Source organism: Nelumbo nucifera, chromosome 5, assembly GCF_055504915.1.
Source record: "Nelumbo nucifera cultivar China Antique chromosome 5, China Antique-T2T, whole genome shotgun sequence".
Taxonomy (NCBI): Eukaryota; Viridiplantae; Streptophyta; class Magnoliopsida; order Proteales; family Nelumbonaceae; genus Nelumbo; species Nelumbo nucifera.
In genome coordinates this window covers 53936957-53952908 of record NC_142653.1, presented here as the reverse complement: position 1 = coordinate 53952908, position 15952 = coordinate 53936957, and the positions used below count along the sequence as shown (strand labels likewise).

Genomic DNA, 15952 nt, shown 5'->3' with positions numbered 1-15952 from the left:
ATTTGGATATTTATCAAATCGAATCAGGTTATATCCGAATTCAAATCCGATTAACTATTCGGTATGAATAAGATATTCGAATTCGACCAATTAATTATTTAAATTATCTGAATTCAATTCGATTATGTCGAATCTCAAATTCAAAATTGGATTTCCGAACACCGTTGACACCCCTAACTAGAGGCAATATGAAGACAACGATGCCCATGATGTTGTGGGCTATAACCCAAAAATATGCAGGGAACAAATCTGAAGCCCAATTTGTCATGATTGTATCATGCAAGGAAAGCAGAGGCATCCAAATACTTTCAGAAAATGAATAGTTAGGTGGCTTATGAAATAAACATTATAATGGACTTTTGTGATGCAGCAAAGGGGTTACCAATCGATTCATCAAGTATACTACTGTTTGAAAGGCCTCAAACCAGAAGTGCTTTGGCATAGAAGTAGTAGCAAGAAGAGATAATCCAATAGCTTCAATCTGGCGATGCCTTCTTTCAACTTTACCATTTTGCTCTTAAGTGTGAGGGCAAGAAAAGCGGTGAGAGATTCCCATTGATAGAAGAAATTCACAAAACTGAGACTTAGTGTATTCACCACCCATATCAATTTGTATGGATTTGATTCTTCTTTCAAATTGATTTTCAACAAGTTTCTTGAAACTTATAAAAATGGTGAGAGCTTCTCATTTATGAACCATGGGATAAATCCAAGAATACCTACTAAAACCATCAACAAATAAAATATAATACCTGTAAACATGAGGAGAGGTGACAGGTGAAGGTCCCCAAACATCTGAGAATATGACCTCTAAAGGAGAAGTTATTTTAGAAGAATCAAACACAAAAGGTAATTTCTGACTCCTACCCAACTGACATGCTTGACAAAAGTCAAGTTTATTGTTTCTAGAATTCATAGGTAACTGAAATTGAGTGATAACTGAGTGGACTATTACCTTGGGAGTAGACCTGTTCATGGGCCGGGCCGGGCCGAGCCGGGCTCGGGCCGGGCTTTTAGTGTTTATTAACAGAAAAATAATAGGCTCGAGCCCGAGCCCGGCCCGACCAACGGGCCTAGAACTTGGGTCCGAGCTCGGCCCTGATAAAAAGCTCGAAGCTCGAGCCCGAGCTCGAAGCCCGACCTAATAAAAGAAAATCAAAATTTTCCCTATTCAAATAGACATTATCTATTTTAATTCAGGTGTTTTTCCCCTATTTAAATGAGCAATGGGCCTACAAGTGAATCAACAACCTTCTCAAATCAAAAAATTTATTCAAATGGACATCACATAAGGTTTTTACTTAGGTTTAAATATAGGTTGGGCCGGGCCGGGCTCGGGCCGGGCTTTTTTAGCAAAGCCCAAGCCCGACTAGAATTTTATGCTGGCCAGGCTTTTTGGCCCGAGGTTAAGCCCACGGGCCAAAAGGCCTGTTCAAGCCCGTTCGGGGGTCGGGCCGGCCCATCGGGCCACCCGGCCCATGAATAGGTCTACTTGGGAGATGGATGACCTAGCCTCCTATGCCACGTGTCCACATTTGTACACTCCCCTATAGTAACAAAAGGTGAAGCTAATTGCATACCATCCCGCCTTGTGATCAGCTTGTAGAGGCTGCCTTCATTCACTCCTTGGAGAAGCACCCTCTTGGTGAGAACATCCTTAACATAGAAAACATGAGGGTGGAATTCAAAATAAACATTGTTGTCAATTGTGAACTGTACAACAGATAGTAGATTCTTGGTGATTTGGGGAATATGCAATGTATTATTTAAATGTAATGTGCATTCTTTGGATGGTATGATAGAGGAACCAATGTATTTAATAGGCAAACCTGAACCATTGCCAATTCTGATATGATCTGGGCCCGTGTATTCTGAGTGTACACTAAGGTTGGCCAAGTCTGATGTAACATGGTTCATTGCTCCTGAATCGGGGTACCATGCCTCATCATGATTGCAATTTGTTGAAGTGTGATATGCCTGTTCTTGCTGCCTGAAGTTCTCTCTTTCAAAGTTGCGATCAAACTTGTGCTTACACTTCAATGTAGAATGATTTTTACCTCCACAAATTTGACACTTGAATTAATGTTTTGGAGGTTGTGAGTACTGATGATTAGAGGTTGTTTATTATGTTTGGAAGGAGCATGAGGATCACCTTTGTCGGTATAATCAGTATGACCCTTAACAGCAACATTAGCAGTAGGATAATTTGAATCAAAAGAAGATCTCATTTGGCCTAAGCGGATTTTTTGATTAAGTAGCATTAACACGAGTGGTGACAACTGTGATAAAGGACTCGTACTCGAAGCCAAGTCCGCTGAGAATAGTGAGAATGTAATCGGTGTCTAATAGAGGTTACCCTACTGCTGCTAAATTATCACTTAGATTCTTGACTTTTTGTAGATATTAAGGGACAGAGAGAGCTCATTTCTTCACACTACGCAACTCAAAATGAAGTTGCATGATTCGTACTCGCGATTTGGATGCATAAAGCTGATCCAAAGTGATCCAGACAGATCGTGATGATGTGCATCCTATAACCTGAGCCAACACAGGTTCGATAAGTGTCATCAATAGCCAACCCATTAAGAGCTGGTCCTGTTGCACCCATTCTTTGTATTCTTGTTTGACGGTGACTTCTTCGGCACTTGATTCTCGATTAATAGTGGATGAGACTATTTGCTTTCGTGGACACTTTTCTGTGCCATCAATGATGCCCAAAAGATGGTTGCCTCTGAGAACAGGAAGTACAGATGACTTCCACAACAGAAAGTTTGAGCCATCCAGCCGAACTGCAAATGTATTGGGAAGATTTGGTATTTTCCCTCCATTGGTGATGATTGAATTAGTATTAAAGAGGGTTTGAGAATTGGATTGAGTTGACATGGTGGACGTAGGTCTTGAAGCCTCTGATACCATAAAAGATCTTGAATGATTTTGGACATAAAAGCTTACTTGGGCTTGTGCCTTTCATTGTACTTATATATTACAAGAGGTTTGGTTACAACCAATTGTACACTTGGCAGTAATTAGGTTACAGTGATAAGGATAAACCATAGTGATGACTATAATGATAAAGATTAAGGTAGAGTGGGAAAACTAAGAGGATAAGGGGATAAGATTTAGTGGTTGGGTTATGCACGTATCTGTCATGTGGGCTTGGCCCTAATTTTCTCAACACAACCAACATCCAATTATTGTCTTTATTTTCATAGTAGAAACACATTAGATCAATTTTGTTTATGGGATACATAAAGCTTCCTGATTAGCACATTTCTTGCAAATATAAAACCAACTCCATCCCTCTTTACATTTCTCAATCTTTTAAAGATTGTTTCAATAATTCTACAATATATAGTATATCAAATATAAAACCAAGTCCATCCCTCTTTGCATTTCTCAATCTTTGAAAGATTTTTTCAATAATTCTATAGTATACAGTATATAAAATTTAGAAATGGTTAAAATACTTATGGATGGTAAAGCATGTGAACATATCCTCTCAAGAGCTCTCATAGCAAGTTGTTGATAAATGGAATATGTCTCCAAGCATTCCTTCTATAGATACAACTCTCCATCCACAACTACCTTCATGTATTTGCAACTTGTCAATGCTTTCTTCCTAAATGACTTTGTTGTAGTCATCCAACAACTTGTACCCTGAAAATACAAAATAGAAAATGACCATTAATGTTTAATTAGATCGAATAGAAGAAGAAGACTTGATGGTGAACTCTTCAGATTTGTTGACTACTTAGCTCTATAACATAGCAGCAAAGGTGAGTGGTAGTAGACCAATTCTCTAAAGAGACTTGTATTTGTTTAGCCTTCAACCTTCTCTTTTATTCATTTTTTTTGGGTTTTATTAATAATTTGGTCTTTCCATGTTGCATCATTTCCTTACATTTGTCTATAAACTCCCTACATTTAATTTCATGATACAGATAGGTATCACCAGCTCAATTCATGCAAAAAACTATATTAGAATCATTCTTAATAGAGGGGTAGATTTGGTATAAAAATCAGGGCGTATCAACCAAAATTTGTGAATTTTCATATGATGTGCATCTTCAAAATTTTAATAGGTTTGATATATTTTAAGTTAAGTTATTTATTTTTATAAATTATTTATTGATATTTTAATCTACATTTGATAATAGCATATTTATTGTTTGCAAAAATGAAAATATTGTTTACCAAACATTTGAGAATTAATTTTTAGTTGATTTTTTGTTAATGTAAAAAATTAAAAAATAATAAAATAGAAAAAAATTGACATAATAATTCAAATATAATAGTTGCATATGTTTTATAACTTGGACTTTAATAGAAAATAAAATAATAATGGATTTTTACATGTATTAATTTGTAAAAATCCATATAATATGTGTCTTGGACTTTTGATTGATTTATCAATAAAATTGTATATTATCTATGCATCCCGTTGTATTAATTATAATATATTTTCTCATATATACCATTAAAATATACAATTTCTATGTATTTATACATTATTTATAGTTATTTTGACATTAAACTTATTGTTAATAATATATTTATGAAATTTGTATACATTTCCCTACTGTATCCAAGCATTTTCATATTTTTCATGTATATCCATGCATTTTCCAAGCATATCCATATCCGTATCCAAATTGTTTGATACAATACTTGATACCGATACTTCACTCTTTACTTCTAACAACCTTTGGCAAAGGTTTTATCTTTCTATAGTTGATATGGGAGGCAAGGAACAAAACTATTTTCGAAAATGCCTCATTAACACCATTTAACATCATTAACAAAGCAGCTTCGTATTATCATAATCCTAGAAGTTAGCCAGGTCAAACTGTTGCAAGTAATACTACCTTAGGCATAAGCCAATCTCTGATCATTCTTCATTGCAAATTGGTGGTTATTATGACCATATCATAGTTGTTGCAGCAGGAAGAGAATTCATCATCCAACTCACACTAGAGGTGAATCCTACCTCAAGGAAAGCCCATGTTGGGCCATCAGGGACTATTATATGGAAATGAGAGTTTTAATAGTTTATAGTAACTTGTTGCAATTAGTGAATCTTCTAACTAGCATGCATAGGCTAGAAATATGAACCGAGCATCTACGCTATATAACCACATCAACAAACTTTTACAATTATTCAATTCCATCTTTTTGTTTATGTAAAACGCCAACCAAGTTGTTCATATGCTAGATTATTAGGACATTTTTACTGTAAAGGCCAAGGCGCCATAAATTATGACTCTTTCGATAGGCCATATCCATAATTACCAAATGGATGAAAATCCACGTAGAGTCGTTGTTCGAACCAATTATCATCACATGGGGTTTAGCCAAGAATTATGATACCATCTTTTTTAATGAAACAAAGCATCTACTCAATAGTAGAAGAATCTTGTACAAGTAAATCATGAAGAAAAACTGGTTTAGAAAACCATGTATAGATTTTTTGTATAGTGCAAGCATACTTCGCAATGCTATTGAGAACCCTATTGAAATCTCTTCTAATATGGCAGAGGGTGAAAACGGAAAAGGAAGAAAGTAAGTTTCTGCAATCTTCAAGTTGAGATGCAAGGTACGTGGGTCCTTTGTTGACAGTGGATGTGATCTTATTGAACCAAATGGAAGACTTCTCATATTTTATTGATTGGACAGACCATGCACAGAACTCTTGAAGGACGTGTTTAATGGTTCTTAGTTTTCTAGTTGAGCACCTTCCAAATTGTTTTTATCGTCCTCCTCATGCGTTCTATACAATAACCACCCCTTCTGGTTGTTAACAAACTCACAGGGACTTAAAATGTCATTATTCACTACTGACCAGATTTGCTTTGTAGGCACTTGTAAAAATAGGATCAATGTCTTTCTCTTCTCCACATAAGCAACACCCCTCTGTTAAGACCTTTGGTTCTCAGGAAGACCTCATGTACAAGAATAAACAGACTTTTATTTTTGGTTAACATTTAATGTTCCAAATCAAACAACTCCCGTTATAGTCCCCTTTGTTACTATTTTCTGTTTTGCACTTGATTTTATAAGCTGACTTTATTGAAAAAATCCCCTGCTGGTTCGGTTTCGGGTTCATTCTCCATGTCATCCAGTCTTCTTTATCCTCAGTCAGGATGAAGATAGGTTTGATCTTGTTCTAGATATTTTGAGAGGCTATCTCTCTAGTTTTGCTTTTCCTCCAGATCTTCCTTTCTTGATCAATGAACTCCTCCACACTCATAGTTTCATTCTTGCTAGATATGGAATTAGACTCGGTAAGGGGTTTATCTTCCACCCATCTATCTTTCCAAAAGATAATGGACTTGTCATTCCATAGCATCGATGCTAAAAACCAGGGGCAGAGGTAGGATATTTTCACTAGGGGCCAAAACCTAAAGTGGATTAGGAGGGATAAATATAAATGGACCTATACAGTAGCAACCATTGGGTTGGGGAGTGAGAGAGGGGAAAAATTTACATTGAACAGTCGTGGCGGATTTCTGAACCATGGGTCATGACTCCCCCTCTGGCTCCGCCCCTGCTAAGAACCCCACTCTAAGCCCAAGCCCAAGAGATCTTTCTTGCATTTAACATTTAAGAAGCTCTCCCCTTTTAGGTATTTTCCTTTTAACTATTTAACTCGCAAATTATTCTCTCTTTTTTTTTTTTATATATAATTTTCCATCCCAATTTAACCAAATTGGCCTCATTAACCCACCCCAAACTGCAGGTTTATTTCCAACTAAGCAGATTTTTGTCTCTCAAAGCGCAGGGATATAAATTAGATTTGTATTTAAGCCAATGCATTGAATGGATTTTCTTGCTGGTTTTGTGGAGCAAGAAAATTAGTATGTCCATTGTCCAAATATCAATGTAAAAGGCTGTAACAAGGAAAAACGAAAATGGCTCCCAAGAAGAAGCAGCAGCAGAAGCAGAAAGGAGCTTCTTCATCTTCTTCGAAGAACAAATCCCAATCATCGACGGGTCCGAAACTCCAAATATCGGCGGAGAATGAGCAACGTCTACGCCGTCTCTTGCTCAACTCTGGCAGGCCAAGCTCCTCTCCCTCTGTGACTCCAGCAAATGACACCATCTCCAAAGCCCAAAAGGCGAAAAAGCTCCGATCCATTTATGAGAAGCTCTCTTGCGAAGGCTTCACTGCCGATCAAATCGAACAAGCTCTTTCAGCTCTCAACGTGAGAACCCAACTTCTCAAATTCTCATTTTTGATTGATGTCCACTTGTTTTGATTATCTTATGTATTCAATGAGTTTCTATTCTGCATATTAGCTAATTTCCGTTTCAACCATATTGAATTGGATAGGAAGGGGCTACATTTGAAGCTGCTCTTGACTGGCTATGCCTGAACCTACCGGGAAATGAACTTCCTTTGAAGTTCTCAAGTGGGACTTCCATGTATACAAGTGAAGGTACGAGTAGTAAACTAATAATTTGGTATTGGTTAAGTCTTGTTTCTACTAAGCTTTGTAATTATTCGATTTCTTTTGTTCTGTAAAGCACAATCAGTAAAACACCAGTATCTTTATTTCACGGAAGTCACAACTTGCTTTATTTGTGCTGTATCAGGAGGTTCTGTTAGCATTATTTCTGCTGCTAGGGAAGATTGGATTCCTTCACAGAATCTATCTACTAAGAATGAGGATAAAATGCCAGAAGTTTCTGTTAGAATCAAAGGAAAATGGGAAGATGACACTTTTGATTCACGGCAATCATCCCAAGCAGATTGGATTCGAAAATATGTGGAACAACAGGAAGAGGAGGAGGTACTTGAATGAAATGTTTTCATGGATTACTTTCTCTCTCTCTCTCTCTCTATATATATATATATATATACATACATATCTATTATTTTGGCACTCCCAGTGGCTTCAATTCGAACATTATGAGCATACCTTACAACACCTTGGGATTTAAATTTTAGGAATTGTATAAATTTTGGAGTCTGATTCTGGTTTTGAGATTAAATGAAATATTAAGACAATAAATCTCCATGAATTGATGAAAGTACAAGCAACCCTTAGGCTGTGTTTGGCTTGAAGGAAAAAGTAGGGAAAGGTAGGGAAACCTTTATTTGTAGAGAGGCATGAAGTGCTACCTCTCACAAAAAGCAATAAAATTGCATATTACAATTGGGCCCAGTGCAATTGATTTCTGTTCACCCCTTGCTTAGCTAAAGCATCCACCATTGCATTTGCCAACCTCCTGATCCATTGATATAAACATTAGTTTCTGGATAGGAAAAAAATTGATGTGAAACATTAGTTTCTGGATAGGAAAAAAATTGAAGTGAAACATGCCTTTAAGGAATTAACACAAGCTTTTACATTATGTGCAGGATGAATGGGAGACTGTTGCAGATAATGTTGGTAACAGGAGTCCTAATAAGGAGGTAGTTTTTACTTCTTTATAAACATGAATTGCATATTGAAGTCTTAGCTACCTGTCTTGAAATATTGTACAAAATTGTGGTTTGGCACTCATGTATATTGTAAATTATTGGGGCAAAGAATAATGAAGATCAGGATATCCTTTTATGATTGTCTCTAACTTCCTGATACCATTTTTTGAACATAAGTATTTATGGCATAGTACATTATGAAATTTCCTTGCATCCCTAATTTTCTCTAAATTTATTGCCAGTTTCTATGCATATTGGCTTATACATGCAATTTTCTGAAAATTGCAAACATATGCCAAATTGTAGTAAAGTCTGAAATGAATTGAATTGTGAATCATATAGTAAATTGCAGGATCATATATGCTTTTAGGCATTTGTGAAAAACACTGAAAGTACATGTAGTAAACATTTTAAACAAATTAAAAATAATTTAACCCCATTCTCAATCCACATCCATTGTATTTTTACTAATTGGCAAAAAAAAAAAAAAAAAGAAACAGAAAATAGTGGAAAAGGTACAGAAGACAGAGCTCTTTGATCAACTTAAATAGAACAAGCTTCTCTAAGGTGATAACGAAGAGGTAGGGCTAGGGATGGAAGGGCAAGCATATTTCGAGGTAGGAGAAGGAGAGAAAGAGCAGTAATACTAATTGGCATCAGTATTATGGTTTTCATGTGTTAACAATAGGGTTGGATGTAGGTCTTTGGTTGGTTATTTCTCTTCTTTTTTCCACTTCCATTTTTCCAGTCCTCTTCACTTTAAGCCTTTCTATTCCCCACTTTGATGTTTGATCTTTAAAAAACTTCTTTTATATGAAACTCAACTCAGTTTTAACCCTAACTATTTGAGGTTGGGCCAGTTGGCTATATGGATTCTGTCCCATCATTCTGCTCTATCAAGAGCCATATCACCATCATCATCATCTAGGCCCTGTCTCAATTATATGGGACCACCCAGCTACACGAATCCTGTTTCGGCATTCTGTTCTGTTCAGTGCCATCTCCATTGTTAAATAATATTCCTTCAAAACATTTCTTACTACCTCTGCCCATGTCCTTTTTGGTCTGCCACTAGTTGTTCTGGCCCCTATGACTTATATTAGATCACTTCTTCTTATGGGTGCTGTATATAGTCTTCTCTGCATGTGACCAAACCATCTTATTCTACTTCTCTAACCTATTGGAGACATGGACTTACTGATAGAAATGCAGTAGTAGAGTTTCTATGGCTTCTGATAGGAAAAGAAGTAAAAAGTTAAGAGATTGATAATAAGATTTTGGTGTGCAACTGTTCTGAATTGAAATGGGTTAGAAGGAGTGCAAATGGACTAGCTGATTATCTTGCTAAACAAGGGGCTTTAAGGCAACAATTGTTTTGGTCTGCAATGTAAAGTGGGACAGAAATTTGTAATAGTATGGGAGATTTAATCCCATACACAAAACTGTAGAACCTTATTTTAACGTAATTTCAAATAAAATTCTATTTTGCTGATAAAAAAAAAGATTTTGGTGTGCAACTGAAAAAGGGTCAAGAGGTCTACATGTTCACTTATAAGTAATAGCTTCTAAATTTTATGTTTGTTTAATTTTTAAGCCATTCATCATAAACATACAGCTCTCTATATTATTTAAAATTCCACCAAGGTTGCAATTTCCAGAACTTGGGTCCATTTGGTTCATAGTGGGAATTGGAATTGAAATCGAAATCACTCAGAATTGGAACCGGAATGGTCTATTCCCATAGTCTGTTTGGTTCAGACAGGAATCTGAATGGGAATTGGAATAAACTGGAATGGGATTTCAGTCCCCAGGGAAGGGGAGGGAATGTCCATTCCCTCAAATGGGGAAATGCCATCCCACCAGGAATGGGAATGGGATCTAATTCTGCCCAACTAAACAGTTGGAATTGGAATGGGCCATTCCAATTCCAGACCCCTATTCCCGCAAACCAAACGAGCTCTATATTTATATCGTATATTTTCCATGTTTTCCTTTTCTTTCTGATGTTGGTCATGCTCTATTTTTTCATTAACTCTTAATAGGCCTCTGATCCAAGTAGCCGTGCTGTTTCTATTGCAAAAGAGTACCATATTGCAAGGTTACAGGCTGTAACTGCCAAAGAGAAAGGTGACAAGAAAATCCAGGAAGAGGCAGGCCATAAGATCCGCGAGCTTAAGCAGGAGATGCATGCTTTAGGTTGGGCTTCTAGTTTTTCAGTTAATCATTTATGCTACACTTTAGTTCCACATCATATTTGATATTCTGTGCAAATCTACCAAGCAGGACTTTCAGAAGACATCTTAGCAGAATATGGTGATGAGCATGCTTCTGATAGCATATTATCCAGTCCCATGGCTTGCAAAGGCACTGATACAGTAGCATTAAGTGAGTCAGTTTTGCATGAGAATGAACAAACAGTTGATGGGAATCTATGTGTCCCTGTTCAGAAGAAGGCCAACATGGAAGGTGAGGAGCCAGGAGATGTAGAACTTGATAATTTGTTCTCTGAAGATTCCTCTGGAACCTTACCTCCTGAAGTATTAAAACTGCAAAAGAAAGAAAATATGGCAGGGCTGTCTAGTGCACAGGTTTCAGAAAAGTTTGCAGGAATATGGAAAAAGGTAATACTTTGTGCTGTCAGTTTTCAATTTTTGAACTTGTTATTGTTGGTAAATTATGGTGGCAATTGCACCTTACCATGCCTACAGATAAGGTAGGCTACTTCATGAAGTCACCTTTTTCTTAGTTTCTGCTTGTAATATATTGTGTAGCATAACCCTTGTTCATTATTCTGCTATTGATTCCTTATGTCAGTTTTTGTCTTCATGTTTCTTTCCTTCTTTTGTGTTTTGATTTCTCATGCTGCCTACTCGTTTATGCTAAAATGCTATCTAAAATGACAGGGTGAACCACAAAAGATTCCCAAGGCTGTGCTTCACCAAATCTGCCAAAGGTTAGGATGGGAAGCACCAAAGTTCAATAAAGTACTTTCAAAAGGAAACAGGTTTTCTTATTCTGTCAATGTTCTGCGTAGAGCTAGTGGTAGGGGTAAGAGTAGAAAAGCTGGAGGACTTCTTACCCTTCATCTCCCTGATCAAGAAGAAGCCTTTGAATCTGCTGAGGTAGAAACTTGAGCCATTGCACTCTAATTTTCAAGATTTAAATTGAATATTGTTATTAATCAAAGCAGACTCACATATGGGGTAGAGAAGAGAGACCCTTGTATTGGTGTTTTGAAACTTAATATTTGATCTCTGCTTACTATATAGTGCTCACTCATTCTTGTGCTTTAGGCTGTACACAATGAAAAATTTCAAACTGATCAAAAATATTTCGGTGTATAACTAGAAAGTAAACCCATGCAATGCAAATTTGGGTTTTCAAATTGGAGAGGAGAGTAGGAGGGCTGCTATGATGCAACCTCTTGTAACTGATCACTCGGCATTTTTGGGTTCTAAACCTAAGCAGAGTACAAGTAAGCATATTGCCAACGAAAGGGCTGAACCAGGTTGTGAATATTGTAAAAGACCAAACATACAAAGGATAGATGTTGGAAATTGAATCCACACTTGAAGCCTAAAAAGTTTGTCTGGGAAAAAGAGAAATGCCCATTTGGCTACTGTTGGTGGTGATGTTTAGTCCTCTGGAATTCGTCCCTCTCCTCCTTACTTATCTGATGTAATGGATAAACTTAGGTGTCTCTTGATGCATTTGGAAAAGAGTGGGACATCCACTTTTATTGGGTCTAGTAATCCCTCCACTACCTTTGCTAAAACAGGTATTGCAACCTCTTGTAACTGATCACTCAGCATTTTTGGGTTCTAAACCTAAGCAGAGTACAAGTAAGCATATTGCCAACGAAAGGGCTGAACTAGGTTGTGAATATTGTAAAAGACCCAAACATACAAAGGATAGATGTTGGAAATTAAATCTACACTTGAAGCCTAAAAAGTTTGTCTGGGAAAAAGAGTAATGCCCATTTGGCTACTGTTGGTGGTGATGTTCAGCCCTCTGGTGTAATGGATAAACTTAGGAGTCTCTTGATGCATTTGGAAAAGAGCGGGGCATCCACTTTTATTGGGTCTAATAATCCCTCCACTACCTTTGCTAAAACCATGGTTTCAAATGTCGCCAAATGTTGCTAATGTCACCCGACATGAAAATGGATGGTAATATAAAAATTACATTATGTCGGTTGACATTTCCTATATTTCGGAAATATCGACCAAATTGGTCCAAATAACCAAAAAAAATACAGTTTTTCCTATTATGCCGACAATATGTCGACTAATGTCGATAGGATGTCGACTAATGTACATTAAAAATATAATATATTAGTATATTATATTAATATAGATTATTCCATTACTAATTTCTATTTAATATTTCAAATAAAATATTTATAAAAAAGGAATTAACAAAATATAAAAACAAAAGAATAAATTAATTACTTTATAATATAAAGCATAAAGTATTAACTAGTTAGTGTTTTTTAAAATATTTACTAAAATCAGAAAATGTTTATTAAATTTTATAATAAATCATATTCTACATTTAATATAAAAAATCAGAATAAATTTAATAAATTTTATACTAAATCATAATTTATTATATATTTAGTATTAGAAATCATAATAAATTCTTTAAGGTTTATAAGAAATCAGAATTGATCATAATCTTAGTACTTCAAATGGGAGAATCAGTTTATTAAATTTATAATAAAACATTAATGTATTACAACTTTAATATTAAAAAAATCAGAGTAAATGTATTTCTATTTACTAGTGTGAAATAAGTATATTAGAATTTATAATAAATCAGAATTAAAAATAAGAAAAGAAAATATCAGATAACCTTGTAAAAACATCAAAATGCATAATAAATCAGTAACTTGTCATTTACTAATTTGTTATTGATCTTAGTTTCTTAGCTTTATATAATGGTTGGGAATAAGATAATAGTCTAGATATATGTATTAATGCTTCTTTTATCATTTTACAAAATATCTTTGCATATTTCCACATATTTCTTAATATTTCCACAATGTCTCTAATTTTTACAATATTTCCCCTTGACATTTCTGACATATGTGCTATATTTTGGTAAGTGACTTTTCCATCGACGTCGACATTTTAAACCTTGGCTAAAACAGGTATTGCACTTGCTTGTTAGATCTTCAAACTTCCTTAATTCTGATTTTGCGATTAAGGGTTTAGGGGAGTTGAAATATTTATTAGGAATTGAAGTTGCTAGGTCTAAAGATGGCATCTTTATCTCACAGTGGAAGTATGCGTTAGATCTTCTCATTGAGGCTAATAAACTTGGTGCCAAACCTACCTCCACACCTATTGATGCAAACCATAAGCTTTCAGCCAATGATGTTGAGCTCTTAGTAGACAAGGGACCATTCTAGAGACTTTTTTGGGGGTTACTATACCTTTGTAAGACACGGCTATATATTTCATATGCTGTTTGTGTGATTAGTCAGTTTATGCATGCCCCTAAGGCTGCTGCAGGAAGGGTTTTGTGTTACTTTAGGGGAACTCTAGGAAAGCGGAACGGTATAAGGCTTGAGCTGAATAGGTTAGCAACATTGAGAGATCAAGAAATTGAAGAATGTCTACTTCTGTTAGAAATCTGCAACAAATTGATATTTCTACTTCTGATAGAGACAGACTGGTGGAAAGAATGCAAAAATGAAATTTTTACTGTGAAATCCTTTTACATGGCACTGATAAGGGAGCAGATGGTTGCTGATCAGGTGGAAGGAGTGTGGGGGAATCCTATCCCCCCTAGAGTGGAAGATTTTGCATGGTTAGTGTCATTGGACAGCATCTTAACTTCAGATCACCTGAAGAATAGAGGTTTCTGCATGGCAAGTTTCTGTTATCTTTGTTGTTTGGATGAGGAAGCAGTTTTCCACATGTTCTGCATGTGCAGGATGGCTCATATCATATGGAGTTTTTTCTACTTTCTATTTGGAATGAACTTATTTCAGCTTTCGACTACATCAGAGTTATTCTCCTCTTGGCCAAGAATTAATGGGTGCAAGAAAGCAAAGATCATGTGGAGCTGCATCCCTTTTGCAGTCTGCTGGGTCTTATGGAATGAGAGAAATATAATATTACTTGAGAACAAACAGAAGAACATTGGAGGTCTTTGAGCTTTTGTTAGAGTCATCTGTATAGGGGTAGTATAGGCATTTTACATTAAGTTATATGTTAAATGTAATTACAAGTAAATCTTAAGTTAGCTGATTTGTCTCTCACTTAAGTGAGGGCATAAGAGTAATTCTGATTTGTTTAGAAAGGTATAAATAAAGCCTGGCTGACTGGAGAGTTTATTTTTTTCTCTCTAGTTCGAACAGAACAGTTTTCTCTTCTTCTCTTCTCTCTTCTCTTCTCCCTACTGTTTCTACAGGTTCTTCTTCTTATTATTTGGAATTATAAGAATTAAGAACACTATTACCTGAATTCTATCATGATATCAGAGCAACGATAACTAGTTCAGATCAACCTTTTTTTTTCTCCCTCTATTCTGTGCATACTCTCCTAGGCTTTTGCAGATTTCTCAGTGGTAGATAGGAGTTTCACAGAGGGGCTAAAAAGGACTGATCGTTTTCTTGTTCTGGAGGTTTTCATGCCTCCAATGGGTAGAGTTATTTTTGGTTTGTGTGGTTGGTAGAAAACCCTCTACTTGGCAGTTTGAAGAGGACTAGTCTCAGGTGTGAGGTTGAGTGACAGTGCAAGTTTGGTTGGTGGGAGTTCAGATAGGTATATTACATGGGTGTAGTAGTGAGGAACAAATTGTGATGTGTTGTAGAACCAAATTCCCTGTTCGTGAGGTGTATTGTGATGGTTTATATTGCTGAAAGTGGTGAACAACGGCAAGTGTTGTTGCTGAAACCTATGATAGTAGGTACCCTAGTAATAATCAGGTGTTGGTATGTAGTGTGGTGACTAATTAGTGAAGTGGTGGCAAGCTAGTGATAGAATTTCTTTCCTTTTTCCTTGTGCTGTCATGGGAGACAGCAGTGAATGCAAGTCTAGTGTGATGGTTCTGTCTGATTATCTGAATGTGCAAATGACATCTATCAAATTGAATGGTGAGAATTATGTGCCTTGGGCTAAATTTGTTGAAGTTTTTCTGAAAGTTGAGAAGAAAGTGAAGCATGTGAGGGAAGATAACCCCCCAACTAATTCTCAAAGATATGATGAGTGGGAGCAAGAGGATGTGCAAATTATGACATGGCTATGGAATAGTATGGAACCCAAAATCACTGTGAACATCATGTTTTTAGATACAGCCAAGGAGGTCTGGAATCTTGCAATGAAGTTTTATTCTAGACAAGACAACACTACTAGGGTTTACCAACTGTACCAAGATTATTTCAATTTGTAATAGGGGAATTAGAGTCTTGAGGACTATTATGCTAGTATGAGAAATCTGTGAAATGAGTTGAACATGTACCATCCTCTTACACTTGATGTCAAAATTCAGCAACAATAGAGAGAGAAGTTGGATGTG

The 15952-nt window shown here is 36.1% G+C and overlaps 1 protein-coding gene across 10 annotated transcripts in view; it reads left to right on the top strand.

Moving 5' to 3' along the window:
* The first annotated feature begins 3520 nt into the window (after positions 1–3520).
* The window catches only part of LOC104596751 (RNA helicase family protein), a 164166-nt gene continuing 151734 nt past the window's right edge, over positions 3521–15952 (top strand). The window contains exons 1-9 of one of the 10 annotated variants that reach the window (XM_088887015.1): positions 3521–3776; positions 5535–5593; positions 6779–7202; positions 7331–7436; positions 7594–7790; positions 8363–8416; positions 10468–10621; positions 10709–11046; positions 11329–11547. In XM_088887015.1, coding sequence (XP_088743141.1) covers positions 6909–7202; positions 7331–7436; positions 7594–7790; positions 8363–8416; positions 10468–10621; positions 10709–11046; positions 11329–11547 — 1362 coding nt within the window. In that variant the 5' untranslated portion in view covers positions 3521–3776; positions 5535–5593; positions 6779–6908. Of the gene's footprint in view, positions 3777–5534; positions 5594–5686; positions 6623–6736; positions 7203–7330; positions 7437–7593; positions 7791–8362; positions 8417–10467; positions 10622–10708; positions 11047–11328; positions 11548–15952 lie in introns of those variants that run through there. The other 9 variants (XM_019197687.2, XM_088887017.1, XM_088887019.1 and 6 more) reach the window with 9 other exon arrangements.